At 35.3% G+C, this 15,802-nt stretch overlaps 2 protein-coding genes across 2 annotated transcripts; both read left to right on the top strand.

Annotated features, from left to right (window-relative positions):
• Positions 1-5,069: 5,069 nt before the first annotated feature.
• On the top strand, positions 5,070-5,814 carry LOC133854099 (heat shock factor protein HSF8-like). Its single transcript, XM_062290132.1, has one exon. It carries the CDS (start codon positions 5,353-5,355, stop codon positions 5,719-5,721), a length of 369 nt encoding a protein of 122 aa, XP_062146116.1. The 5' UTR covers positions 5,070-5,352; the 3' UTR covers positions 5,722-5,814.
• A 2,549-nt stretch (positions 5,815-8,363) lies between these two features.
• LOC133854098 (heat shock factor protein HSF8-like) lies at positions 8,364-15,186 on the top strand. The gene is made up of 2 exons (XM_062290130.1): positions 8,364-8,928; positions 13,513-15,186. The coding sequence occupies exons 1-2, from the start codon at positions 8,644-8,646 to the stop codon at positions 14,731-14,733; spliced, it is 1,506 nt and encodes a 501-aa protein (XP_062146114.1). The 5' UTR covers positions 8,364-8,643; the 3' UTR covers positions 14,734-15,186.
• The last annotated feature ends 616 nt before the right edge of the window (positions 15,187-15,802 follow it).

Genomic DNA, 15,802 nt, shown 5'->3' with positions numbered 1-15,802 from the left:
TCCTTTTATCATCAAACAAATCAAATTCAATAAAAAAGAAAACCAAAAACAAAGAAAAATGTACTTTTCTTTTGAATTTGATTTTTTTAATGTCGAAAATGATTTTTTTGCTCATCAAATTGAATATGATATCATGCGAAATTACTAAAAAGACCAGCTCATGTCATAGTTAAATAACACATGCTCTATAACTATTTATACTTGCATATTAAATAGGGTTGACAATTTTTGACACGACCCGCGAACCCGGCACGAACACGACACGAAAAAATCGAGTTTGGGTTTGTTATAATCGGGTTCGGGCCATAATCGGGTTGACCTGCTAACACGATTACCCACCAACACGATTTAACCCGATTACGCGGGTTTACTCGCCAACACAATTTTAACCCGATTAAAAAAAAAAAATTGAAGGTTGAAACATGTGAAAACAGTGAAATTGATGCCGGGTCGGGTCGTGTTGGGTAAACGGGTGACACGCTTATTAGTCGTGTTTGTCAGGTCGTGTTCGGGTTACCCGATTATTAATCGAGTCGTGTTCAGGTCGCGTGTCACAACCCGATTAATAATCGGGTCGGATTCGTGTCAGACCCGTTTATGTAATCGGGACAGTCGGGTTGACACGAACCCGACCCGTGAACCCGAATTACCAACCCTGATATTAAACACATTTTCATGCAAAATACATTTACTACTATTTGAATGGGTGTTTACTTAATTGTCTAGTTTAAATCTTGTGTCACCGTGCCTCCGTAACGTTTCGTCTACAAATTGAATTAAGATCCCCTCAAATTCTTTGCCCGAATTTGATAGAATTCGGGCAAGTAGTTGTGAGTGAGCATTTATGAGACCCACCTGACCAAATAAAAGTTGGGCTGCCCAACTGCTTATCCGGTCAGGTGAATCTCATAAATGCTTACTCACAACAACTTGTCCAAATTGTATCAAATTCGGGCAAAGAATTTGAGGGGATCCTGATCCCTACAAATTGCTTTATTGCGTTCGTATCATTAGTCGTGGTTTAACTTTCAAACCCTGAATCCTATTTCATAGTTAACTATCATCTAGCTAGCTCTCATGTGGCATTTCTTCACTCAACTTAAAATTGGGCCAAGTTCTATTAAACGCATTGGTTATTACCCTTTACGAATGTTTGACTAAGGGCTTCCTAAAATGGTCCCATTAGTCGCGCTTATCAAAGTTCCAAATCTTACATCGAGTTTACCTTCTCTCCTATACGTGCCACGTGCCACATGATCGTCCGCAAGTCATTGACTATTAGTTAGGGTTCACACCTATTAAATCCCTAGACCTTCACTCAACATCATAAGCTTTCTCTTTCTTCAAGAAGAACCTTGGTTTCTCAATTATGGGAAGTCTCGTTCGAACAACTTGTGGCCGGGTTTCGAACATTACATTTTGTGAATGGATTGCGACCAAAACTGTGATCAAAGCCTTCTGGAGTTACCCTAATCCGTCAGTGTAAATCTTGTTTGAACGAGTTTTGACCATAATTGCGATCAGAGCACTCGGGAACTGGCTCATTCAGATGCAACTCATGTCGTTTGAACAACAAAACACATAAAACCACACTTCAACTTAAAAACTCACCCAAATCAGAAATCTGTCTTCTACAAATACCAAACCAACTCATCATGCAACACCAAAACACCCATTCAACCACAAAGTTCAACACTTTCTTTTTCCATAACCATAATTTTCCTCTTGATTTTTTTTTTTTTTTCTCTAAAATATCACAAAATTACAACAACCAAAGCAACTATCATTGACATGATATCATTGATTAAACACTAAAATCATAGTATACACAATAAGAACTTCCAACTCAACCTCACAATCAGAACCCTTCACACAATTACAGACACTAAAAATCCAAATTTTAACTTCACAATCTCAACTCAAACTTCAAACAATTAAAACCACAGCCAAGGCCAAGGAACTCGAAATATAAATCAAGAGAAAAAGAGGGTGTAAGAAAATTATACATCCTCAAGCTCTCTCTCTCTTTTTGCTTGAGTCTCTCTTTCATTTATCTTTTCTCTCTCTCAAGCTCTCAATGTCTTGGTGGTTTTGGCGGAAGGAATGAGGAAAAATGAATTTTCCTCATTCATTCAATGTTTTAAAGCTTCAAACTTACCCGAGTTTAGCAATCGTGTTCTAACGCAATTTTCCCCCATTCCAACAAGACCTAATAGCCAGCATCAAACACACGTCAAATCTCACCTACTTACACATCTGGGCTAATATGAGTCGTTGATCTTCACCTACTACTCCTACGCAATATAACAAGAGTAATGATTGAATACCACCTAAAGATACAACTTTTCACCACCTTGCCTATGTGGCAAGATAATCTCCTACCTTAATTTATTTTTTTTTAAAAAAAAAAAAAAAATTCAAAAAGTAGTGGGGGACCACCTTTCCACATAGACAAGGTGGTGAAAAGTTGTATTTTAGGATGATATTCAATCATTACTCTTATAACAATTTGTTTTCTCACGTTGGGTTTGTGCTGTGGATATATTTATAAAATTATATAAGTTAATTTAAATTTGACATATTTAACTAAATGCATTAATTCTCTTCCTTCCCCATTCGATTTTTTTTTTTTTTTTTTTTAATTAATTCGCACCCTCCTCCTTCCCTTCCATCACATCCTTCATCTTTTCCTATATATTTTTGGCCCACATCCTTCATCTTCTTGTACTATAAAAAGTTTCTAACGTAACTGCTCGCAGTACGTAAAATTTATGCGCTAACCTTTGAAAGTGATTGCGATTACTCTGATCTTTCATTTGGTGAAAACCAAGTATAACCATATCTGGTGCATTGATCTTTTTTTTTTTTTTTTTTTTTTTCTCCTTATTTTTATTTTTATAGTCATTTGATCTGATGGTCAGAATTAAATGTCTGCTAAAATAACAGTTTATGAATGTTAAATTATCAGTTTATGAAGGTTGGATTAGCAGTTATTTATTCAACACAATATAGAAGTAACTGCAGTCCAGTATTAGATATACAAAACTATTTTCTTTTCCGATACCTTATGCACTTTAAAATTTCGCGTATCTGTCTCTTGCTACAATAGTAATCTTAAGGTATTCGGGTTTAGTTTCATTTGTGCAAAATGCAACTAAAAATCAGATGATTTTTGAGCCCCATTGTATTTTGAAAAAATATTTGCTATAACCCTTTGCTTGTTATTTTTGGTGGGACAAATAATTTCTTTAAAAAAAAGCAATTTTGTAAGGTAGAACATTTATTTTTTCATTTTTCTTTTACTTTTATCTAACAAACGATTTACTTGTACGTTAATTACTTAGTTTCTTCCGGCTGCGTTCAAAGTTGTCAATAACTTCCTCAAGCACTTATGGTGTGTTTGGGTGTTAAATTTTTAGATTGAAAAATATTATTTTTTAATGGTAAAAAATGATTGGAAGTTTGAAAAGTTGTGTATAATAATTAGTATTGTGAAAAGTTGTGTGGAATAATAATTTAAATAATAATAATTTATTATATATTGATTGTTTAATTAAAAAAATAAATAAATATATATTTTTTTTAAAAAAAAATTATTATTATTATTATTTTTTTAAAAAGATGCAAGGGGGTGGCTGCCAACCGGGGTGGCGCGCCACCACCCCCAAAGGTGACCGGGGGTGGTGCACGGCCACCACCAGTGGTCGGGGGAGGCCGCGCGGCCACCCCTATGCTTTTTTTTTAAAAAAAAAAATTTATTATTATTTTAGTACGATGTACTTGTACGTTAGTTACATAATCTTCTCAAAATAACACCTCATTGTCAATGTCCTCCCCAAATTACAAATTATGTCAATCTCTTCCCAAAACTACAGAAAAATGTCAATGTCCCCCTCATGACAAAAATACCATTTAATAAAATTATTAAATTTGTTTTTCTAAAAAAATTATTTAAAAAAATCTAAAATAACAAAAAGTTGTATATAAAAAAATAAAATAAAATAAAAAATAAAAACAAGGTTTTCTTTTTATTTTTTCGTTTGTTTGTTTGGTTTTTTTTTTAAAAAAAAAAAATTTTTTAAAATTTTTTTTTAAAATTTTTTTTTAAAAAACTTAATTTTTTAGTTTTTTTTTTTTTTTCCGAATTTATAATGACATTTTTGTCTTATTGAAAAAAAATTTTAGAGTCATTGTTGTATTTTTGTTAGTCATAGGAGGACATTAACATGTTTTGGTAGTTTGAGGGGATATGTGTACTTTTTTCAAAAAAAAAATATTTTTCACATGTTTAAATGAAATATGAAAATTTTAAGGGTTAAATATACTTTTTGGTATCTATGGTTTGAAAACTTTATTTTTTGGTATCTCAGTTTCAATTTATTCTACAGATGGTACATGAGTTTTGGAAAAAGACAAATTTCGTACTTCTGTCTATTTTTCTATCCAAAATTTAATGGATTGCCACATGTCTACTCTAAGGTGTTGACACGTGGCACAATCTAAAAAACAATAAAAATAAAAATCTTTAAAAACTAATAAAAAATAAAAAAATTCAAAAATAAAAAATAAAAATATTAAAAACTTTTTTTTTTTTTTTTTTAAAAAAAAGAAGGGTGGCTAGCCACCCCCATTTTGGAGGGTCAAAACTCTCTAAAAAAAAAAAAATTGTTCAAATTTTAGCCATTGAGAGTGGCTACATCACCCCCTGGCCCATGGAGGGTGGTTCCTCTCCATTAGCCAAAATGCCACCCCCATTTGGCCTAACCTCTTTTTTTTAAAAAAAGCTTTTAATATTTTTAATATTTGTTATTTTTATTAATTTTTTATTTCTTTTAGATTGTGCCACGTGTCAACACCTTAAGCAATCACATGACAGTCCGTTAAATTTTAGATGAAAAAATAGATGGAGATATCAAATTTGTCTTTTTTTCAAAATTTAGACACCATTTGATAAACAAATTAAAACTGAAGTAAAAAAGAAATAAAATTTTTAAATCACATGAATCAAAAAGGTATTTAACCAAATTTTAAATAGTGTGATAGGGAAATATATTTTTCATCCGTAAATTGTCCCGTCAACCCCGAAAAAGGGTAACCGCTTTGTGGCCACTCCCTCCGTCGTCACCTGCCCCACTATACACATTCATCTCCCTTTCTTTCTCTGTCTGTCTCGTGTCCGTACAATCTCCCTCCAAACTCTCACTTTTTTCTCTTGCAAATCTTTCTTTCTCTCTCTCTCTCGCTGCAATCTAGGGTTAGGTTTATCCCTCAAATGGCCTCGTACATTGCGACCCTCTCAAAACCCTAATATAAGTTTTCCAATCCATTATATTAAAAATTGTTTTGTGGAAAATGGCCGGAGCGAATAACGAAGGCGATTCGTCGGTCTCGAGCGGTGGCGGGGAAGCTCAGCCGGCGCCGGAGCCTGCACCGATGCCGAACGTGAACACGCCGCCTCCGTTCCTGAGCAAGACGTACGACATGGTGGACGACCCGGCAACCGACCCGATAGTTTCGTGGAGCGCCACCAACAACAGCTTCGTGGTGTGGAACCCGCCCGAGTTCGCCCGGGACCTCCTGCCCAAGTACTTCAAGCACAACAACTTCTCCAGCTTCGTCAGGCAGCTCAACACCTACGTATATGCCTTCACCTCTGTTCCTCAACTTCTTGTTGCTCTTCTTTTCATTACTTTTAGCTTTGTGTGTGTTTTTGTTTTGTAAAATTTATGCGCTAACCTTTGAAAGTGATTGCGATTACTCTGATCTTTCATTTGGTGAAAACCAAGCATAACCATATCTGGTGCATTGATCTTTTTTTTTTTTTTTTTTTTTTTTTTTTTCTCCTTATTTTTATTTTTATAGTCATTTGATCTGATGGTCAGAATTAAATGTCTGCTAAAATAACAGTTTATGAATGTTAAATTATCAGTTTATGAAGGTTGGATTAGCAGTTATTTATTCAACACAATATAGAAGTAACTGCAATCCAGTATTAGATATACAAAACTATTTTCTTTTCCGATACCTTATGCACTTTAAAATTTCGCGTATCTGTCTTTTGCTACAATAGTAATCTGAAGGTATTCGGGTTTAGTTTCATTTGTGCAAAATGCAACTAAAAATCAGATGATTTTTGAGCCCCATTGTATTTTGAAAAAATATTTGCTATAACCCTTTGCTTGTTATTTTTGGTGGGACAAATAATTTCTTTAAAAAAAAGCAATTTTGTAAGGTAGAACATTTATTTTTTCATTTTTCTTTTACTTTTATCTAACAAACGATTTACTTGTACGTTAATTACTTAGTTTCTTCCGGCTGCGTTCAAAGTTGTCAATAACTTCCTCAAGCACTTATGGTGTGTTTGGGTGTTAAATTTTTAGATTGAAAAATATTATTTTTTAATGGTAAAAAATGATTGAAAGTTTGAAAAGTTGTGTATAATAATTAGTATTGTGAAAAGTTGTGTGGAATAATAATTTATTATATATTGATTGTTTAATTAAAAAATAAATATTTTTTTTTTAAAAAAACATAATTAAAATTATTATTATTATTATTATTATTATTTTTTAAAAAAAAAAGATGCAAGGGGGTGGCTACCAACCGGGGTGGGGGAGGTGACCGGGGGTGGTGCGTGGCCACCCCCAAATTGGCAGCCACCCCTATATATATATATATATATATATATATATATATATATATATATTTTTTTTTTTTTCTTTTCTTTTCTTTTTATTTAAATTTTTTATTATTTTATTAATTAAATGTGGGACCCATGCGTTTTTGGAGACAACTTGTCCTGCGCGTGGGTCCCGGTCATCAAATCAAACTCATCAGAATGTCAATCTTGAATTGAAACAAAATTTGGGTGGAATTCGGGTTTTTTTGGCGGGTGAGCGGGTTTTAGAAAAAACCCGAATAGAATAAGAATTATATTATGAATCCAAACAAGCCATTAATGATGTACTTCTATGTTAGTTACATAACCCTCTCAAATTAACATTTCATTGTCAATGTCCTCCCCAAATTACAAATTATGTCAATCTCTTCCCAAAACTACAGAAAAATGTCAATGTCCCCCTCATGACAAAATACCATTTCATAAAATTATTAAATTTGTTTTTCTAAAAAAATTATTTTAAAAAATCTAAAATAACAAAAAGTTGTATATAAAAAAATAAAATAAAATAAAAAATAAAAAATAAAAAATAAAAATGGGGTTTTCTTTTTTTTTTTTTCATTTGTTTGTTTGGTTTTTTTTTTTTTTTTTTTTTTTAATTTTTTTAATTTTTTTTTTTTAGTTTTTTTTTTTTTTTTTCGAATTTATAATGACATTTTTGTCTTATTGAAAAAAAATTTTAGAGTCATTGTTGTATTTTTGTTAGTCATAGACTCATAGGGGGACATTAACATGTTTTGGTAGTTTGAGGGGATATGTGTACTTTTTTCAAAAAAAATTTATTTTTCACGTGTTTAAATGAAATATGAAAATTTTAAGGGTTAAATACATTTCTTGTATCTATGGTTTGAAAACTTTATTTTTTGGTACCTCAATTTTTCAATTTATTTTACAGATGGTACATGAGTTTTGGAAAAAAAACAAATTTTGTACTTCCGTCTATTTTTCTGTCCAAAATTTAATGGGATTGCCACGTGTCTACTCTAAGGTGTTGACACGTGGCACAATCTAAAAAAAAAATAAAAATAAAAATCTTTAAAAACTAATAAAAATATTAAAAACTTTTTTTTAAAAAAAAAAAAAATGAAAAAAAAAAAAAGAAGGGTGGCTAGCCACCCCCATTTTGGCCAAGGAGATGGCTGATCAAGGGTCAAAACTCCTAAAAGAAGGAAAAAAAAATTATGAGGGTTTTTCGGCCACCCTTAAGGGTCAAAATTCTCTAAAAGAAAAAAAAAAAATTGTAAAAGTTTTGGCCATTGTGGGTGGCCACATCACCCCGTGGCCCATGGGGGTGGTTCGGCCACCCCCAAACAAGGGGGTGGCTGAGCCTCTCCATTGGCCAAAATGCCACCCCCATTTGGCCCAACCTCTTTTTTAAAAAAATAGTTTTTAATATTTTTAATATTTTTAATTTTTAATTTTTTTATAAATTTTATAAATTTTTTATTTCTTTTAGATTGTGCGACGTGTCAACACCTTAAGTAAACACGTGATAGTCCGTTAAATTTTAGATGAAAAAATAGATGGAGATACTAAATTCGTTTTTTTCAAAATTTAGACACCATATGTGGAACAAATTAAAACCAAAATAAAAAGAAATAAAATTTTTAAATCACATGAATCAAAAAGGTATTTAACCAAATTTTAAATAGTGTGATAGGGAAATATTTTTTCATCCGTAAATTGTCCCGTCAACCCCGAAAAAGGGTAACCGCTTTGTGGCCACTCCCTCCGTCGTCACCTGCCCCCCTATACACATTCATCTTCCTTTCTTTCTCTGTCTGTCTCGTGTCCGTACAATCTCCCTCCAAGCTCTCACTTTTTTCTCTTGCAAATCTTTCTTTCTCTCTCTCGCTGCAATCTAGGGTTAGGTTTGTCCCTCAAATGGCCTCGTACATTGCGACCCTCTCAAAACCCTAATATAAATTTTCCAATCCATTATATTAAAAGTTGTTTTGTGGAAAATGGCCGGAGCGAATAACGAAGGCGATTCGTCGGTCTCGAGCGGTGGCGGGGAAGCTCAGCCGGCGCCGGAGCCTGCACCGATGCCGAACGTGAACGCGCCGCCTCCGTTCCTGAGCAAGACGTACGACATGGTGGACGACCCGGCAACCGACCCGATAGTTTCGTGGAGCGCCACCAACAACAGCTTCGTGGTGTGGAACCCGCCCGAGTTCGCCCGGGACCTCCTGCCCAAGTACTTCAAGCACAACAACTTCTCCAGCTTCGTCAGGCAGCTCAACACCTACGTATATGCCTTCACCTCTGTTCCTCAACTTCTTGTTGCTCTTCTTTTCATTACTTTGAGCTTTGTGTGTGTTTTTGTTTTGTTTGAAACTTTGTGGATTTTTGCTGATTAAATGATTTGGGTGACTGTCGATGATGATGAGTGTAGTGGGTGGAATTAGAAATTAGTTTTAGTTTTAGCTTGTGAAGTAAAGTTCGCTTTGTAGAAAGGAAATCAATTGGGTTTATGATAGGAACCCTTTTTTGGTTGGAATATTGTTTAAATTTGATGTTTCTGTTTCAGGTTTTTGAAATTCGTGGGATTCACCTCGACTAAATTAATTTTGGTGAAAATAATTTGGAAATGATTAAACATGGGATTCTAGTAAATATAAGTTAATAATTTAGGGCTAGGTTGCGGTGCATGTTGTCATCCCCCCATTGGTTGCTGAGAATTTGACGAAAAGGGGGAAAAATAAGAGAGGAATGAATGAAATATGGTCTTGTTTTTTGTGTTGCTTGGAAAATTAGGAACTTGTTTAAATTAAGTGGGATGGTATTGTCAGGGATTTGATGCTCTATTGTCTCTTAGTCTCCAAAACAATAAGAACTTTGTAAGATTTGAAGTTTTGATATCTCGTGTTCCTGCATTTTTATCAGCAACCAAATGGAGCAAAAGAGGAAGAAAAGGAAAAGGAAGCAAGTCTCAGGTCGATCATGACCTGCTTCCAAGGTTAATAATGATTTCATTTTTCATATGATCTTGTTTTGCATTTGCAGTCCGGGCATAGCTGAATGCAAGGCAAACATACGAACTGATGAGAGGGGTATAGATACACCTCTTGCAGCTTATGAAAAAGCCTCAGATGGATTACTCCTATATGGGATGTGGAAATTCTGCTGGTTTTCTTTTGAGGGAAAAATGCAAAACCAGTCCTTGTGTTTATACTGATTTGCAATAAGCTCCATGTAGAATAAAAATGTTATGAGAGCTCCCTGTGATATGCAAAAATAACAAATAAGTCCTACTATCAAATTCCGTAAAAAATCTTGACAGATTCCTTTAGTGTGCTACCTCAAATCCGATTATATAGTGACACGTGTCACTCATAATAAAAAAAATATAAATATATAAAATAGAAAAATTATAAAAATATATTAAAACTAAAAACTAAAAATTAAAACTTAAAAAAAAAATCTGGAAGAGGAGGTGGCCGAATGACTCCCGACATTCATCCTGGCGCCTCGTCATCTTGCAACTATAGCACCACCACCAGCAGTGACAGCCTGCAAACCCATCTCTCCCTCCAAACCAAAAGCACTATTTAAGCTCATTAACGCTATCCCAAACAATGATTAGGAATCCTAGTTGTGAGTTAGAAGGAGTGCTCTTGCCACATAGGGAAGGAATGACCAACTGAATAAGTATGGTTTAATGCTTTTGCTGGTTTAGGCATGCATGGTGATAGAGACTAATTGAATTAGAGCTAGCTTAGCTTGTTGTGGGGGACAATACTTTTGTGGGGGCCTGGTGAGTAACATGGGAGGTTTGATATTTTTTTCCCTGATAAGTAATGGAACTCCATTAAAAGAAAAAAAGGGCTTGTACCTAGTACACAGGAGGTATACAAGCAGGAGAACAATTAAAAGAACAAACAAAAGATGTCTATCATTGTTCAACGGGCATTGAAGTCTGATGAGGAGGGCACTCTTTATGGACAAGATGAAGTTGGAGAATCATGCTAATTTATTTAAGGAAAATTATTATGGTTCTGATTCCTATTTATAGTTACTTTAATATTAGCATATGTTTTTGACTTTGTGAATAATCATGGCTTTTCCTGGTTGGTCTTGATTTGGTTGTTCAGGAAGACACTTCATAGTGATGGGGTTTTGACAACCATGTTAAAATTCTTGTTTTGGTGGGTTGTTGGAAAGGGAATTGAAGTTTGTTAACATCTATAGGGGCCATGTAACTTGTTCAGAATGGTGTCAAATATATGTTTCATTCAAACTAGTTTATAAGGATCTGATGTTTTTGTTGGAGAAGCCATTCTCTGAAGCAGAGGCGTTGTTCAGCACAGGGTGAGTTATTTCCAATGTGTGCCTAAGCCTTGGGAAAAGAAAATGTATAGGTTGTTCAGTGTTTGGTTAGTTGCATGGAGATAAAGTTTTGCTTACTATGTCGCTTTACTAAAGGTACTGGGGTGTCACCAAGCTCGATATGAATGTTCTGAAGGAATTTCATCACTACTCTGGGAGAAGTATTATTCTTTCCTTGGTATTATCACCATTATAAGGAAGAGACAATGGATTCTCTAGTTATCGCCCATTAGCTTGGCATGAAGCTTGTGGTTTCTACTTTCTATAGTGTATGGTGTTACGCATAGTGTTCCAAAAAGGGATAGAATGGATCACCACAACTCCTGTATCAAAATTATATGAAGCAATAAATGGTTCAGAGGTCTTCTCCTGACTGGATGGAATATTGACGGTCATGAACCTTAAATTTAGACATAAGGCCAGCCTTCTGCTCACCTTCTTCTCATGGATGAGGAGGAGCTTTATAAAGACAAAGTTTAGGCACCTTTGTCATGGTTGAGGAATGCTGCATGATGATCTCATATTTCTGTTCTTGATTTTCTTGACTCTTTGTGTTTGTATTCTTTCTCTCTCCCCTGCCCCCAGTGCATGAGTCTACGGTGGTTGTCTCATATATACTTGGTGTTGGGTTGTTCCCATTCGGCATTTTATTTTAATAAAATTACTTGCTTACGAAAAAGAAAAAAGAAACATTGTTCTAGAGTTAATTAGCTTTTTGTTTCTTGAGGGTTGGAACCTTAAAAATTGCACTCTTTTGATTGGGGGGTAGAGTGTTGAAATGGATGAGGTGTTTCTCTGAATTCATTGTACCTCTTGTACATGATAGATATAACGTGAATAAAGATTTTCATTTTCTGTGTGATTTACTTTCATGGCATCCTTTGATTTAGTCAATAAGTCATTGTACGGGTGAACCAATGGATTTGTGGGGAGACCCCTTTCATAATTTATTTTTGTGACAGTGGTTAAGGTGTATGGTAGGTTCTTGTTCAGGCCAACTAAAGGGGGCCTTTCATGAGAAACCTTTTTGAGGTGTTCATGTCGGCTTCCTTTCTGCAATTATTAGGCCTCATAGTTTTCTGTTGTTTGTAAGGCCGCCTGCTTTATGTAAATTTGTACCCTCCTACCTTGTAATTTCACACTTACCATTGTATCTGTAGATGTGTCCTGTACCGAGTGGTGATGTTGTCCAAGATTCATAGTCAGAATCTATCCTGAATTTGTGTTGGACATGGGGCCATTTTTGGATATTAATGAAGGTGACAATAAATTCCCTTGGAAGAAAAGTCTTTTCCTCTTTCCCCTTTTGTTTCTCAAAGTTTCTCATGTAGTTTACTTACGTCTTATTTTTATTATTGATTTCAAGGAAAAATGTCATAGCTAACTTGTGAGGAAGAAGCAAAATTATGTATTTTGGGTGATGTGAGGACTTGCAACTTGTTTGAATATCCCTAATGCATGGCACCATTGATTTGAGGTTGACTGGTGTTATGGTGAGAAATCTATATTTGAGGCTTGGAGGAAGTAAAAGTTTATACAGCTGTATGTGCAATTTGAGAACTTATTTTGAATAAAGATGTCCCATGAGGTCTAAAGTTCAAATTCCCTTGGATGCAAACAATTCTTTGGGGCCAGCCCGCCGGCGAAGCTGGAGTATTACCCGATTCGTGTGGAGGGGGCGTTTTACATGGGTTCGAGGTTTACCTGATAAGAGTGGGTACAGGAAGGAGCTCTGCATTGAAGGGGTTCCTCGTTAAAAAAAAAAACTTATCTTGAATGAAGATTGACGTAGAACAAGTGCCCAATTTGTTAGACTATTTATTTAAATTATGAAATTCATAATTTCTTATGAGTTTAATCTTTTGTGACAACTAGAAATTTAACATGATATCTGAGTAGAAGTATTTAGTTCAAATCTTAACTACACAGTTTATCCATTCAATTAAATATTTCATGTTTTAAGCTTTACTTGTTGAGGGAGAGTTTGAATTCACATGTGAATGATAGTATTATAGTATTAATTTAAATGATTAAATTCACCATTTTTTATCAGCTTAAGTTCTTGGGATAGCTGGTGATTTGACACAATCATCAGAAACTAAGTTTCGAAATGTTGCTTCTAATTCTTGAATGAGCTAAGGTTCATGGTTTTACTTCGAAGTTGATTCAAAATTTTGCAATAAGAATGAATTCTAGGCAAATAATTGCAATTACCTCATAATATTTTGAATAAAAGGTAACATACATTTTTCAGTCTTATTATTGTTATGTAACAATGTGCGTTTTATTTATTTTTATTTAGAATTAAAATGTAGATTAAGTTTTTTGTTCATTTATGTTTGGGTATCCATGAATTCTATTTTTATTTTTCTTTTTGCTGTCATCTTTCATTGATTTGTTAGGATGTGATTACTTAGCTTTGTCAACTTCTGCTGATTGATATTGTGCTTCTCCCCCACCCCCTTTCGTTTTTTTACCTTCTCTTGTAACAATTTGTTGAACAGGGATTCAGAAAGGTAGATCCAGACCGCTGGGAATTTGCAAATGAGGGCTTCTTGAGGGGCCAAAAACACCTCCTTAAGAGTATTAGTCGGCGAAAACCTGCCCATGGGCATAGTCATCAACAGCCACAGCAATCACATGGGCAGAGTTCATCAGTGGGGGCTTGTGTAGAGGTTGGGAAGTTTGGGCTGGAGGAAGAGGTTGAGAGGCTTAAAAGGGACAAGAACGTGCTTATGCAGGAACTTGTCAGGTTGAGGCAGCAGCAACAGACTACTGATAATCAGCTGCAAACCATGGTGCAGCGTCTTCAGGGGATGGAGCAGAGGCAGCAACAGATGATGTCATTCCTGGCAAAGGCCATGCAGAGTCCTGGCTTCTTGGCTCACTTTGTGCAGCAGCAAAATGAGAGCAACAAGCGCATAACTGAAGCCAACAAAAAGCGGAGGCTCAAGCAAGAAGGTATTTCTGAGAGCGAACATTCTGCGGCTCCTGATGGACAGATTGTTAAGTATCAGCCACCAATGAATGAGGCGGCAATGCTTAGGCAGATTATGAAAATGGATGCTTCCTCCAGGCTGGAATCTTATAACAGCAAAGATGGTTTACTGATTGCTGATGGTTCATCTTCCAATGCAATGGACAGTGGGATCTCTACAAGCCGTATGTTAGGAGTGACTCTGCAAGAGGTTCCACCAACTTCAGGACATAGACCCTCAGCTGCAATTTCCGAAATTCAATCTTCCCCTTGTGCTGCAACTTCTTATAAAGTTACAACAACTCCTTTCCCTGATATGAGTGTGCTGGTTGGAGCAGAAGATGCACCTTCCATTTCTATTCCTCAGACAGATGCAATCATGCCTGAGCTTTCTCAAATACCTGAAATGATGCCCGAAAGTGTTGCCGATATTCCAGAGGAAATTTACATGGGACTTGAATCAGGCAATGATGGATTTATAGACCCCACCTCAATGGGAGTTAATGGGTCTATTCCCTTAGAAATTGATATGTCCCCTGATACTGATATTGATGCCTTACTAGATTTTAATGTTTGGGAGGACCTTCTTGCGGAAAGCCCAGTACCGGAGGAGATTGAATTGAATTCTGCCGATGGTATGTTACAGGGAAATGATACGCAGCCAAAGAACGGATGGGACAAACTTCAGCATATGGACAAGCTTACAGAACAAATGGGCTTTCTTAGATCAGATAACAATGAGGTTTGACAGTTTACTGAAAGTACATTTTGTTTCACTCATCTCCTGGGGTAATACTTGTGATCTTTATAATCACATGCTGCTCTTGTTTTGGTCGTTGGAAGACCAGCTAATGCCTTGTGTACCCGTTCAGCCTTGCTTTGTTTTGCATATATGGGAACCCTAGTTTTAGTTTTTTATTTTTTATTTTGATCTCCTCTGCGTCATGTTGGTAGTAAGACGAATGAACTCAACAGAGCAAGGTGGTTTTAGAGGCTATAGCTTTGGTTTTATGTTCCTTTGTACAGGCCGATGTGCTGCTCTAGGTAGACATGACCGTTGTCTGAAGGAATGACTTGTAATGGATGCTTTGGCCAAAAATTTCTGTCTTGTAGTACCCTTACAAATATTTCACTAGATTGCACTAACCTTCTGTAAATACACATTTATTTTCGTGGTTATCTGAAACCTCCTTAGTAAACATATGATGCTTTTGAGGTTTGACTTGGTGGATGTATATTCGATCTGTAACATGCCACTGGAGGTTCCTGCTTATTTGTTGCCACATTTCTTTGGTGTGGATAATCACATGCAGCCTGAGCAAAATCCATTGACACCTTCAAGTGATTTTAGTAGAGATGATATTTTTCCAGAAAATGGATTGGAAGGTACGTAGGAAGTTCTAGTAGTAGTCATTGTTAAGGGTTAAATGAATAGAATAGGACTCTACATATATGTGTATATATATATATATATTTGACGGGGTTTTTTTTTTTTTTTTTAATTTGCAGAATTTTGCGTTTGTCAGGATGATACTTGTTCAAAGTTATTTGATATTGGATTATTTCCAGGATCATGGAATTGAATAGTTGACAGATAGTTTAGCATTGTACTTTTAACAATAAGAATCGAGTTGAATTCTGTTGTTTACGCTCTTTCACTGCTTTGTAGAGTAGTTCACACTTTATTACCATGACCATCTATTTACAGTGTGAATTAGGTGCGAAAGAGTAGCATTATTCCTTCAGGATTATTTAAGCAAGAAAAGGGGATGCTAATTGTTCTTAGGCTGAGCATTGTCTCCCACAGGCTGGTTTCA

The sequence above is a fragment of the Alnus glutinosa genome, chromosome 13, assembly GCF_958979055.1.
Source record: "Alnus glutinosa chromosome 13, dhAlnGlut1.1, whole genome shotgun sequence".
Lineage (NCBI taxonomy): Eukaryota > Viridiplantae > Streptophyta > Magnoliopsida > Fagales > Betulaceae > Alnus > Alnus glutinosa.
The sequence above is the reverse complement of the archived record's forward strand: the minus strand, read 5'-3'. Positions and strand labels throughout refer to the sequence as shown.

What these genes read in the sequence shown, in the direction of transcription:
- LOC133854099 (XM_062290132.1), top strand. Translation starts at nt 5,353, where the DNA reads ATGGCCGGAGCGAATAACGAAGGCGATTCGTCGGTCTCGAGCGGTGGC.
- LOC133854098 (XM_062290130.1), top strand. Translation starts at nt 8,644, where the DNA reads ATGGCCGGAGCGAATAACGAAGGCGATTCGTCGGTCTCGAGCGGTGGC. An exon ending in TCAGGCAGCTCAACACCTAC is followed by an intron (nt 8,929 to 13,512) that starts GTATATGCCTTC and finishes TTTGTTGAACAG; the next exon opens with GGATTCAGAAAGGTAGATCC.